This window comes from Impatiens glandulifera, chromosome 1 (assembly GCF_907164915.1).
Source record: "Impatiens glandulifera chromosome 1, dImpGla2.1, whole genome shotgun sequence".
Lineage (NCBI taxonomy): Eukaryota > Viridiplantae > Streptophyta > Magnoliopsida > Ericales > Balsaminaceae > Impatiens > Impatiens glandulifera.
In genome coordinates this window covers 46214078-46227501 of record NC_061862.1, presented here as the reverse complement: position 1 = coordinate 46227501, position 13424 = coordinate 46214078, and the positions used below count along the sequence as shown (strand labels likewise).

Sequence of the window (13424 nt, the reverse complement as noted above, 5' to 3'; positions counted from 1 at the left end):
AGTCTCTCCATTCATCTCATCTCTATTTCTATGTATGTAAAATATTCATCTCAATCAAATTCTACAATTCTAGATTTGTGTTATCTGTGTTCCGATTCATCTCGAGTATGCTCATTGCCTCATTCTTCCTCGCCTTCAAGCCAAACGCAAACGAGACACTTCAACTGCTCCAATCCATGTTTGACGTGCTTCCACACGATATCACAATCGAATGAAACGGTCGAGATTGCGTCTTCATCCGTAAGAATTGTTCCTGTTCTCCGTTATTAAATAATTATTTGACGAATATGACGTTTACAATTAGGGAAAACAGAAAATCTCTTCACGATATTAAGATCGATGCATACAAGGGTTTAGCTTTTCTTCCTAATTATACTAGGGCGGCTAGAGCTGGATCAATTGTTTCGTTAAATCTGTTTTGTGGATGTTCGAGTGAGTTGCGGAACTACCCGATGGGTTACGTGATGGGAGAGAGTGATAGTATTGAATCTTTAGCAATTAGATTTGGGGTTAGTATTGAATCTGTTAATGAAATTGTTAATTCTGATTTCTGATAATGTTACTGTTGAATTCCTTTAAATTCAGGTACGTATCAATATCATCATCTTTTTGATTTCTTAATCTATTATTGCTTGATTGAAACAGAGTTTAATGTTTTTAACCTTTTTTTGTTCAAATGTTTGCAGTTCCTTTTAAACTTGTACCTGCATAACTCTAGTTGTTTGATTTCTTAACTCGGTCACACATTTCAAGCTAAAATAATCATTGTGTTGAACTTATGGTTCTGTAATATGCAGTCTGGGAAACTTATTATTGAAGATGATGATGACAAGGATGACGATGATGAGGATGATGATGACAAAGATGAAGATGACGTTGAAGATAAATTGTACAGATTGATTCAAATTCCGGTCTCTATTGTTCAAATACACATTTGTTTAAGACTGAGCTCTCTAGGGTTCTATATGAAATCAATATTGATGTTAATTAGCTTTCATGCTATCATATTCTGTGAACTGTGTTTGAGAGATGTCAGACATTCAAAAGAAATGATTTCCTCACAAAATTTAAAGAATACTCAATTAACTAATTTGTTTTTCAAGTACATGTAATGAAGAAGATTATGTTTGACTAAATGTGACAACATTTTGAGAAGATGGCAGGTCAAGTTGATGCAACTAGCAGATTAAAGCAAAGCAGAAGCGAGAAAAAGAGCAGGAAGGCAATGCTTAAGCTTGGAATGAAGTTCATTCCTGGTGTCAGCAGAGTAACTGTGAAGAAGAGCAAAAAAACAGATTTGGAGTTCTAAACTGCAACCCATCATCCAAAGAGTTCTTTCTGTTCATTTTTTTGGATCATGTGGGTAAAGAGATTATGTAAAAAGGTTAGTTTCTATTCTATTCTAAGCTGTTCAGATCATTGGTCAGATGTGTAATATAACATTCTCATATAGATATATGCCTGTCATGGGGTTGCTGTTTCTTCATTTATTACCTGATGAGGTTAGCTTGTTTTTATTTATAATCAGGTGGATTCCCATTTTTTCTAATATATTGATAATTAAGCTTTAGTGTTGTGCAGCTCTTGAAATAGAAGATAATACTACTAAAGAGAAGAGAGGAGGCTGAAAGTGAAAGCAATCATAAAAATCTGTAATTTTTCTTCTTCTTCTTCTTATTAATTTTTGAATAATAATAATAATAAGAGAGAAGGAGAAGAAGAAGTTGTTGTCTGTTTCCTGATTCTTGAATGGATCTGGTTGGTTGGTTAAGTAGTGAGCAATGGTGACTGGAAAATGGTATAAGAAGAGGAGCTGTGTTTAATGGGAGAAATCAGGTCTGGAAATCCCTTTTTTTTATTATTCATTATTTATCATTCATTATTAAATGGCATCAATTGGTTTGTTCATCAATGGGTCAGGTTTTATTTATGCTGAAATGGCAGAAATGCCCATTTCTGACATCTATTAGTATTATTTTGATGGCTAATCAAATAGGGTCACAAGTATGATTAATGGAGCGAGGTTAATAGAGTAAATTAACGGGGAGTTAGAATAATGAATGTGGTTGCTGTTAACAGGGTTGAAGGTTGACTTTGGTATAGTGTATTCATTTATGAGCATTATAATAGTCCTTTCTATTTTTTTATGACAGGAAAGAAAAACATTGGCAACTTTTCTGGCTATGTGTGGTTGACTTGTTTTTAAATAAGAGCAAGACCTTCCGGTTTCCGTCTATGGATCGTTTCTTGAAAGATGCAAGAGCTTCCGGTTCCCTCAACCTCTCCAACCGTTCACTAAGGTGATTCATCTCTCTTTACAGTTCATGATTCCTCAAGCTTTATCTCATTTTCTTCACTTGTAATCCTAATTAAGCGACTAATCGGATGGACTATCTTAGCGTGTATTTGTTGGTTCTATTGTCTAGACTGTAGTTTGTTTGTTTGTTCATATACTGTTAATGTCTAGACTGTAGCTTGTATTCTTCTATGCGTGATCACTGGTGATCTAAACTGTTTATGTTTTTATAGTCAGATGCATTTGTCTGTTTTTTTGAGATTTTTTGGAAAGAGATGTGTATTCATCCATCTGCAGAAGGAAATAATCTTCTGCTTTAAGTACTTACAACTTATGCTTACATTCTTACTATATCCTTACAACACTTAGTATGCCTAAGAGAAATCATTCGTTGTTAAAGATATGTTCCTAGATGAGAAATTTGTTAAATATGTTTTTTATGTCTTAGTTGTTCTTATTTTGTATCAGTGAAGTGCCAAATGAAGTATACAAAAGCATGGATGCTATTGGAGGCAGTGAGAAATGGTGGGAGGTAATATTCGCATTCCTTCATTTTTAACATTCTGAATCAGCTAAGATAAATTGACATAAGATGTTACTAAAGAAAGTTAATGTTTGTAGACCGTGGAGCTACATAAGCTTATTTTAGCGCATAATAACATTGAATCGTTGAGGGAAGATCTCAGAAACTTGCCTTTATTGTCTGTACTTAATGTTAGACACAACAAGCTATCCCTCCTGCCGGCTGCCATAGGCGAGTATGTATTGTTCATTTCTTTCTAGTAACTGGTTTCTTTAGATTTATTTAATTTGTATTTGTTCTTTTTTGAGGTCTTGTATTTTAATTGTCCCTCTTTTTGCTTAATCATTTTGTGCTTTGGAAATGGCATCGTCCAATTGATGATCTGTATCATTGTTTCACAGGCTTCACATGCTAAAATCATTAGATGTTTCATTTAACATGATATTTTTAGCATACCTGAAGAAATTGGATCGGCAACTGCTTTGGTCAAGTAGGCTCTTTACCTTGACTTTTTCTTCATTTGTTAAGAGGTGTAGTTGGCAACTCCATGTGTGCATATTTTTTTTCCTGATTATTTGAGGTTGGACACATGATACTCCAATTGCTTTACCTGGATAAGATTATATTTTCATTGTACAATGAACAATCATATGATTCATTTTCTTAAAAATTTAATGATTTATCCATCTTTGTGTCAATGCTGTTAGGATATTAGCTTCGAATAAAATATGGATAGTGAGTTCAGTATGTACGTGTCACGAGAAAAAATATTAGTTATGCATCTATATAGACAGGTGCATATCATTTCTTGTTTGCATGAATTTTAATTTTGTGGTTTGTAGGTTTAAATGCTCAAATAATCAACTAAAAGATCTTCCAGGCTCCATAGGACGTTGTTCAGATTTGTCAGAGTTCAAAGGTAAGACTGCAATGGATCTTTACACTACAAGGCTTATTTAAAACAAATACAAAGATTAAACCTAGCTTTTCGAAACTCTAAGAGTTTCTGGGTTTTTTCATTTCGGAATCATAGTTTCCACTTTTTGTTCTAGTTACATATCTATAATTAATTCACATTGATATACCTTTTTTTTATTTCTTATCTTAAAAATAATATCCATTTACATAATTGCAGTGGAGGCCGAAGAGAAGATCAAGTAGATGAAAATCATCCATTCCAATTTTTTATTTCATTTTTGTTGTTCAAAACTACTTTGTTTGTTTGAGATTTTTGTGACTATGATATGATTTTATTAAATAATTTTATAAGATAATTTTGTTGGGAGTATTTATGTTAATTTTGTTATAATTAAAAATTTTGTATGAAATAATTTTTCTTAATAATTATTTAATTTAAAAATAAAAATGTTCAGGTAAAATTGTAAAAAAAAATCAATATTATAATATAAAAGAATTGTTAAAAATTAAACATACTTTTAGCAACGCTTAAATTAAGTTGTTAAAAATAAACATACTTTTAGCAACGCTTAAATTAAATTTACCGACGCTTAATTTAGCGTTGCTATAACTTACGCCCACCCTGCTTCTGGCAACGCAAGAATAAGTGTCGGTAATATTTTTGGCGACGCTTTTAAGGGTTGGCAGAAGTCTTTTTAAGCGTCGCCGTAAGTCAATTTTGTTGTAGTGACATTTGTATCGTTTTCCCGCATCTTTACTTTCTGACCATTATGAATTTTCTGATCTTCTTCCTTAGCCAAACAGATTAGCTATTTCATTATAGCGTATTCTTCCAAGCTCCTTCATTATTCCCTTGTTTTCCTGCATTATTTTCAATAGGAAATTTCCCAGCAGTAGTTGGAGCAGATTGCTTAATTGTGTTAGTATCCTGTTGTTCCTTGATAACTTCTTCAGAAATTCTTTGACTGTTGTTTCCTTAATTCCTTCCAGCACAAAATCCCTAACTTCTTTTGATTTATTACTTTTGTTTTCCCCTTCCCCATAATGGCAAAGACAGAGTAATAAAACAAATTAATTGCAGAAACCCTAAGAGATGATCAAAAGTAAACCGCAATCGAGGGAAAAATCTAACGGCTCTTACAAATGTAACAATATAATATATTTTATAGCTATTTTGATTTTGTTAACTTATAATTCTACGTTATTGTATCGTTATAAAAATAATTTTATTATTTTAATGAAATTATTTCAGTTTGTTTTTAATTTATTTTTGTAAATTTTTTTATATAAATTATAGTGTTTTTAAAAAATAATTCAATAAAAATTATAATTTAAAATTTAAAATTAAAAAAGATTTATAGATTATTAAATATTATTTATAAAATAACTAATACAAATTATAAAATATAAAAATATATAATTAACCGGTTAAACTATTGGAAAAATTGGTAAACCAAAAACCGAACCGTTAAACCGACAAAAAACCAGTTAACCGAAACCGCTAGAACCGGTTAAGCAATAAAATGTTAAAATGAAACCGGTTAACTATCGGTTCAGTTGGGTTACCGTTTTTTCGGTTTTTTTGCACAGCCGTTAAAATTTTGATCGGTTCGCGATGGTAATGTAAGGTTCTGTAAGGTGCTCGGTTGCGACGTCAATGCATAATTGTGTGATTTGTTTGAGGACTCTATTATTTTGGAATAAAAATCATTCTTATCATGTGCATATAATTTGGTAGACACTTCGGATGTGATGTTTGTAGATAAAAATGTGATTGGTTTAAATTCATCTATAATTTGAAATTATAAGCATTTATTTATCATGTGTATCAAAAATAAAAATAACCAATTTGCACTTCATAATTATGTTTGATGAATTTTGTCATTCTTTTAGTAGTTGAAAAATTTTCGAACTCTCTTTTAAAACGATAATTAGGTAGACACTAATAGTATTAAAATGATTTTTTAGTATGAATATCCACTACAACAAAACATACATTCGATGACACTTATTTGTCAACGCATATTAAACGTTGACAAAAGTCAAGAAAAAAATATTTTGTCTACCCTTAAATATTTATGACAATAATTTATAAACAAATAATTAAATAACATTTTGTTTTAATAATTTTTTGGGGATAATTTATTTTTAAAATTTAAAATTTTGTAATTTATTTAACAATTTAGTCGATTAATAATTGAAATCAACTAAATAGAATTAATCCCATATAATATTACTAATATAAAAAATAATAACGATCCATAGACGGAAACCGGAAGGTCTTGCTCTTATTTAAAAACAAGTCAACCACACATAGCCAGAAAAGTTGCCAATGTTTTTCTTTCCTGTCATAAAAAAATAGAAAGGACTATTATAATGCTCATAAATGAATACACTATACCAAAGTCAACCTTCAACCCTGTTAACAGCAACCACATTCATTATTCTAACTCCCCGTTAATTTACTCTATTAACCTCGCTCCATTAATCATACTTGTGACCCTATTTGATTAGCCATCAAAATAATACTAATAGATGTCAGAAATGGGCATTTCTGCCATTTCAGCATAAATAAAACCTGACCCATTGATGAACAAACCAATTGATGCCATTTAATAATGAATGATAAATAATGAATAATAAAAAAAAGGGATTTCCAGACCTGATTTCTCCCATTAAACACAGCTCCTCTTCTTATACCATTTTCCAGTCACCATTGCTCACTACTTAACCAACCAACCAGATCCATTCAAGAATCAGGAAACAGACAACAACTTCTTCTTCTCCTTCTCTCTTATTATTATTATTATTCAAAAATTAATAAGAAGAAGAAGAAGAAAAATTACAGATTTTTATGATTGCTTTCACTTTCAGCCTCCTCTCTTCTCTTTAGTAGTATTATCTTCTATTTCAAGAGCTGCACAACACTAAAGCTTAATTATCAATATATTAGAAAAAATGGGAATCCACCTGATTATAAATAAAAACAAGCTAACCTCATCAGGTAATAAATGAAGAAACAGCAACCCCATGACAGGCATATATCTATATGAGAATGTTATATTACACATCTGACCAATGATCTGAACAGCTTAGAATAGAATAGAAACTAACCTTTTTACATAATCTCTTTACCCACATGATCCAAAAAAATGAACAGAAAGAACTCTTTGGATGATGGGTTGCAGTTTAGAACTCCAAATCTGTTTTTTTGCTCTTCTTCACAGTTACTCTGCTGACACCAGGAATGAACTTCATTCCAAGCTTAAGCATTGCCTTCCTGCTCTTTTTCTCGCTTCTGCTTTGCTTTAATCTGCTAGTTGCATCAACTTGACCTGCCATCTTCTCAAAATGTTGTCACATTTAGTCAAACATAATCTTCTTCATTACATGTACTTGAAAAACAAATTAGTTAATTGAGTATTCTTTAAATTTTGTGAGGAAATCATTTCTTTTGAATGTCTGACATCTCTCAAACACAGTTCACAGAATATGATAGCATGAAAGCTAATTAACATCAATATTGATTTCATATAGAACCCTAGAGAGCTCAGTCTTAAACAAATGTGTATTTGAACAATAGAGACCGGAATTTGAATCAATCTGTACAATTTATCTTCAACGTCATCTTCATCTTTGTCATCATCATCCTCATCATCGTCATCCTTGTCATCATCATCTTCAATAATAAGTTTCCCAGACTGCATATTACAGAACCATAAGTTCAACACAATGATTATTTTAGCTTGAAATGTGTGACCGAGTTAAGAAATCAAACAACTAGAGTTATGCAGGTACAAGTTTAAAAGGAACTGCAAACATTTGAACAAAAAAAGGTTAAAAACATTAAACTCTGTTTCAATCAAGCAATAATAGATTAAGAAATCAAAAAGATGATGATATTGATACGTACCTGAATTTAAAGGAATTCAACAGTAACATTATCAGAAATCAGAATTAACAATTTCATTAACAGATTCAATACTAACCCCAAATCTAATTGCTAAAGATTCAATACTATCACTCTCTCCCATCACGTAACCCATCGGGTAGTTCCGCAACTCACTCGAACATCCACAAAACAGATTTAACGAAACAATTGATCCAGCTCTAGCCGCCCTAGTATAATTAGGAAGAAAAGCTAAACCCTTGTATGCATCGATCTTAATATCGTGAAGAGATTTTCTGTTTTCCCTAATTGTAAACGTCATATTCGTCAAATAATTATTTAATAACGGAGAACAGGAACAATTCTTACGGATGAAGACGCAATCTCGACCGTTTCATTCGATTGTGATATCGTGTGGAAGCACGTCAAACATGGATTGGAGCAGTTGAAGTGTCTCGTTTGCGTTTGGCTTGAAGGCGAGGAAGAATGAGGCAATGAGCATACTCGAGATGAATCGGAACACAGATAACACAAATCTAGAATTGTAGAATTTGATTGAGATGAATATTTTACATACATAGAAATAGAGATGAGATGAATGGAGAGACTACTCACGAATTGGCTGCTGCAGAGAAGAAAGAACTGATTAGGTTAAAAAATAACAAAAAAGAATTTGGGATTGAATTTGGGCTTTTCTACATATAGAATAATTCTTAATTTTAAAAAATATATAAGTTAATTTTTTTTTTAAATATATATAATGTTTAATTATTTTATTTTTAGTTTATATTATTTTTTTACTTTTTATTTAATTAAATTTAAATAATTATTAAATAAAAAATCGATTTTAATAAAAAAAATTAATAATACTATAAAAATTAAAAAACTATGTTATATAAAAATAATAATAAAATTTTATGGTTAATAAAATTTTAAGTCAATTTTAATTTAAAAAAAATTAAAATAATGAAATAAAATATTTTTAAAGTTTAAAAGTAAAACATAAAAATATAAAAAATTAGAATACTTAAATTATAAGGTTATTATGAAAGTTTATAAATATATATTAAAAAATAAAGGTGGTTGTATAGGTGCAAAGGTTGGGAAAAGTTTTTTTATCTTTTAGTTTTTACCCACGCTTAATATGCGTTGGCATATAAGCGTCGCCAAAAGTCTTTTTAGTTGTAGTGATAATTATAAGAGACAAATTTGTATAAATTTAATTTTTACAAGAAAATCAAAACTTATGTGTTATTTAAATATCTTATAAAAGTTTTAAGATAAACTTATATATTTCGTACATCATAGTTTGATACTTCGCCTATAACCACTAAACTTGAAATTTGGAGTCAGATCTTACTGGAAGTTTCTGGGGAAATAGGGTTTACGGGAAGAATGTATCTTTATATTACTCTCATTCTCATTTTTTAGCGCATACTTTATCTTCTTCATCTTAGAATACTCTGTTAATCGTTGTGAATTCTTTGATTTCTACCATAGTTCTTTTCTACAGAGATAACCACAACGATAGAAGTTCAATGTCACCACGCATTCTCCCACCGGAGTTGTGAGTTTCATTTCGCCATTTCTCTAAGATCTTTCTTTTTTGGTTCAAGAAACTACGATTCACTTCGCTTCACGGCATATATATATATATAAATAAATATACTTATGTCGTGTTCTATAAATTGCATGGTCTTCTTTGTCTTACTAGAACTTGCTTACATCAATACTCGTCTCCTTCTCTGAAAATCGACTAAGAAACAACGTCATTTTCTTCTTTTCGTATTTTTAGGTTTACAACAGGATTTGAGATTACTCTATGCATAATTTTTAAAATTCATTGTTTGTAATAGAACATTTAAGTCTTCATTTGAATGTATTCTAGGTTATTATTTCATCTAGAACAAATAAAGGAGAATTGTTCTTAGCTGATGTGAATACTCAGTTGAAGAACACGAATATTACTACAGATATCGAAGTAGACACAAACTCCAACATGAGCTTTTACACCTTTCCTCATTCGTTTCATTTCTTCTATCAATGCTTAACTTGTACTTTCTACATTGTTATAGCTTTTCAAAACCTTCATAGTTAATGAATATATTCCTAGGTTGAGGACAATAATTAGTTTTAGAGTACCAGATTAGAGATCTCGAAAGGTAAATAACATCTTATTATGTCCATATTTGATTTAGGGATGGGGTCGAGGTACTAGTTTACTTACACGAATAATTTGAATCTATTTGACATTTGGAGGTTTCAATATCTACATGACTACAAATGTCCGAAGTCATCAAGAGATTGGTCAGCAAATTAGATTTCCAACAATGATGATATTGTCCGGAGATTACAAATCTACGTAGGTAGTGGGTCTCTCTAGTTGTCGTTCTCCTCAATCGTGCCATCTCCAATATTGCTCCCATAGCCGATGCTAGCAGGTAAAATGAATCATATTGTTCTCCAAAGAACACTTGGTTTCCAACTCAGACCTTGAGGATAGGGATCTAAGACTGGTGTGCATATAACTACTTAATTACTACCACATACATAATAATTACTGGGATCCAATACTGAAGAAGGAATGTTCATACATGCAACCCATGACTCCCAATGAAAAAAGAGAAGCGAAAGTCTGAAAGCGTCTAAAGCACTTTCGATAATGCAAACTCCACGACATCTTGGCAAAGAAAACAATGAAACGGGCAACATCTCAAGCTATCTTTCTTTATTGCTGTTGAAAATATATGTGTATACATACGTATTTTGTATTAAACTCTCTTTTGTTTAATGAAGCCAATGTTTGTGTCTTGCGTCAAATTCGATCTAATACGCTTTGATTTTAAAATGTTTTTCAAATCAGAAGATGTTGAGAAAAGATGAAGACATTTAAACATAAAAAATATATATGTTAAAACTAGGTGCATTTTTAAAAATGAAAATAAAATATATATTCCTAAAACAAACAAAAACGGAAAAAGACAACAACAAAGAAAGATCGAGTTGAGATAAATACTCCTCTTACGTTCAAACCATCCCTCAAATTTCTTCATTTATCCTCAATAGCACTTTGTAATACATCTAAAGAAAATAATAACAATAAAAAATGGCAAATAAGCAATGTGTGTCTCCTATCTATGATAACGCAATGTAGAATCCTCAAGCCCTAGTAGGAGTCAAAGGCTACTCAAGTATTCCACTAAATGATAACATTGTTTGTCCAACAAACCTGATTGGCATATGCAAAATATCCAGATGCAGCCCTCCTAGAATGGAAGAGAAGAACAACAAGGAGTGGTTGTCCCTTCTATACAAATTACTTTCAATCTAATGCGGTGTAAGATCTTTATCATTGATAGCGCATTTTAAGTCATATAAGCGGGAAAGAAAGAAAAAGATACGATGTAATACGTAGATCATCGATAACACGTTATAAGTCATCTTAAAAAACACAATTGTCACGAAATGTAAATTTTCTATCATAAATAACACATTCTAAACCAATAATAAATGAAAAATATCTTAATATACACTAGGGACATTTCGAAAACAAAAAGGAAGAACATAAAAACTAATAAAATCCTAGTTTACACTAGGGGTATTTAAAAAAAATCCAAAACAAACAAAAAATGAATAAACCACTAGTTCACATTACGGGCATTTCTAAAATAAAATCAACGTTCTTACACGTTGAATTACGTTTTTCGATCTGATTCTTCCTTCAAAAATATATGTAAGCAGCCTTGTCTCATGCCCAACTGTAACCTTCTTTTAAAAAAAAGTTTAAATGGTTTAAAAAATATATAATAAAACCCTAGTTCACACTAGGGCATTAAAAAAAACAAATGTTATAATATATTTTCAATATCCTTCTTTAAAAGAGTTTTAGTATAACAAATATTAGAAAGTAAATACGAGTCAAGACGAGAGTGTCCCTCCAACGATCGTTTTAAAAGTAACTTGATAATGTCTTCGATGGTTCGAGTAAAAAAAATGAAGCTCATGAAAAATATCAAAGTCTAAGATTAAATCATAAAAATAAAGAAAATTGTTCTACTTCTTTAAGAGAATGTTTCAAAAAATGGATGACTCGAAGCTCGAGGCTTGAAAACAAATAATGTTGTTTTTGGCACAATTAAAATCCCACATCGAAAGATAATGAGAGTGAAAGAAGTTTCTTAGTATATAAAAAAACTATATTCACAATTAGCATAAATCCAACATCGGAAAATGATGGGAGTTGGAGAAGTTTCTTATTGTATAAAAGAAACTCTCCCCTCTTTGGTTTATTGCACCCAAATTTGTATCGTTTCTTCCTTATTAATTGATAGCCTTAGTGCTCAGAGACGTAGACAATATTTTGGCCGAACTCCGTTATTAAATTCTGTTAGTGTTTTTCAGTTTGTTTTCTTCTTTTGTGTTTCTATCAGGGTTTTTTTCCCAACAAGTGGTATCAGAGCCGAAGGTTCGTCCTTGGCATGGTGGAGTCTTCAAAAGGGGCGTCAACTCCTTCGTCATCCTGGACGAGGACACCGATGTCAAATTTGAAGTTTGCGGTGGAGATCTTTGATGGAACTGGGCATTTCTGCATGTGGCAATGTGAGGTTCTACATTGTCTTTTTCAGCAGAGTCTAGATGTTTCTATTGAGGTCCGAAAGCCAGATGGTATAGAAGAAAAAAAGTGGAGTATCATGAATCGGTTGGCGTGCGGAACAATTCGATCGTGCCTGTCCAGAGAGCAGAAGTATGTTGTGAAGAATGAAACTCCTGCACAGAAACTGTGGCAAGGATTTGAGGATAAATTTCTGAAGAAGAGTGGTCAGAATAAGCTCCTTATGAAGAAGCGACTGTTCTGGTTTGATTACCAATTAGATACTACTATGAATGAGCATATAACTAAGTTTAATGAATTTATAGCAGATCTGTTAAACCTTGACGTTAAGTTTGAGGATGAAGATCTTGCGTTGATGTTGCTATCGTCCCTTCCTGATGAATTTAAACACTTAGAAACAACATTACTTCATGGGAAGAGAAATGTTTCTCTTAATGCTGTAAGTTCTGCTTTATATAGTCATGAATTGAGAAAGCAGGATAAAAGGAAAAGCAAAGTAAATACAGCAGATGAAGCATTGATGGTCAGAGGCCGTCAACAGAGCAAATCAAAAGGGAATGGAAGAAGATCTGAAAGTAGAGTTGCTAAAGATGAATGTGCTTTCTTTTGTGAGAAAAGACATTGGAAGATTAACTGCCCAAAGTTGAAGAAGAAAGAGAAAGATTCTGAAGATGCGAATGTTGCAGTAAACAAAGGTGATGCAGATTCAGAATACTCTTTATCGATGTCACACACAACATCACATCCTGATGCGTGGATATTGGACTCAGCCTGCACTTATCATATGACACCAGTTCGAAAGTGGTTCTTTGACTTTAAGGAGCTAGATGGTGGAGTTGTTTACATGGGAGATGCTAATACATGTAAAATAAAAGGGATAGGTTCAATCAAGCTGAGGAATGATGACAGATCCACCAGAATTATTAGAGATGTTCGGTACATACCGAATATGAAAAAGAATCTCATTTATTTGGGGGCCTTGGAGTTGAAAGGCCTACATGTGAAATTGGAAAATAGAGTTCTTCGGGTAATATCTGGAGCGCGAAAGCTATCAGGAAGAGTAATAATTTGTATTACTATCAAGGTAGTACAGTTAATGGGACATCATGTGTATCAACTTCCGGGAGCAAGTAAGGAGTTAGAGGCCTCAAAGCTATGGCATATGCGATTGGGGCATTCTGGTGAG

General features: G+C 31.8%; 3 protein-coding genes across 14 annotated transcripts; 2 read left to right on the top strand and 1 right to left on the bottom strand.

The window, feature by feature from the left end:
- On the top strand, positions 1-1267 carry LOC124921387. Of its 2 annotated transcripts, XM_047462046.1 has the most exons (3): positions 1-240; positions 380-509; positions 798-1267. In XM_047462046.1, exons 1-3 carry the CDS (start codon positions 212-214, stop codon positions 1110-1112), a joined length of 474 nt encoding a protein of 157 aa, XP_047318002.1. In that variant the 5' UTR covers positions 1-211; the 3' UTR covers positions 1113-1267. The 2 variants fall into 2 exon arrangements, with proteins under 2 accessions (XP_047318002.1, XP_047318001.1); XM_047462045.1 differs by lacking the exon at positions 380-509.
- A 23-nt stretch (positions 1268-1290) lies between these two features.
- On the top strand, positions 1291-4105 carry LOC124921386 (plant intracellular Ras-group-related LRR protein 6-like). Of its 4 annotated transcripts, XM_047462044.1 has the most exons (10): positions 1291-1384; positions 1454-1502; positions 1582-1652; positions 1776-1836; positions 2154-2300; positions 2765-2828; positions 2918-3054; positions 3221-3309; positions 3662-3738; positions 3955-4105. In XM_047462044.1, the coding sequence occupies exons 4-9, from the start codon at positions 1823-1825 to the stop codon at positions 3685-3687; spliced, it is 477 nt and encodes a 158-aa protein (XP_047318000.1). In that variant the 5' UTR covers positions 1291-1384; positions 1454-1502; positions 1582-1652; positions 1776-1822; the 3' UTR covers positions 3688-3738; positions 3955-4105. The 4 variants fall into 4 exon arrangements, with proteins under 4 accessions (XP_047318000.1, XP_047317997.1, XP_047317998.1 ...); XM_047462041.1 differs by having other exon boundaries at positions 3221-3738; XM_047462042.1 differs by having other exon boundaries at positions 1773-1836; positions 3221-3738.
- A 2293-nt stretch (positions 4106-6398) lies between these two features.
- LOC124921671 lies at positions 6399-8287 on the bottom strand. Of its 8 annotated transcripts, none has more exons than XR_007097686.1 (5): positions 8242-8287; positions 7996-8162; positions 6852-7856; positions 6734-6782; positions 6399-6654 (listed from the first exon to the last, which is right to left on the bottom strand). XR_007097686.1 is itself a non-coding variant. In XM_047462358.1 (2 exons), the coding sequence occupies exons 1-2, from the start codon at positions 8203-8205 to the stop codon at positions 7124-7126; spliced, it is 525 nt and encodes a 174-aa protein (XP_047318314.1). In that variant the 5' UTR covers positions 8206-8261; the 3' UTR covers positions 6969-7123. The 8 variants fall into 8 exon arrangements, 1 of the variants encoding a protein (XP_047318314.1); XR_007097691.1 differs by having other exon boundaries at positions 6399-6460; positions 6584-6664; positions 7996-8261; XR_007097689.1 differs by having other exon boundaries at positions 6399-6463; positions 6584-6654; positions 7996-8261.
- Between the last annotated feature and the right edge of the window lie 5137 nt (positions 8288-13424).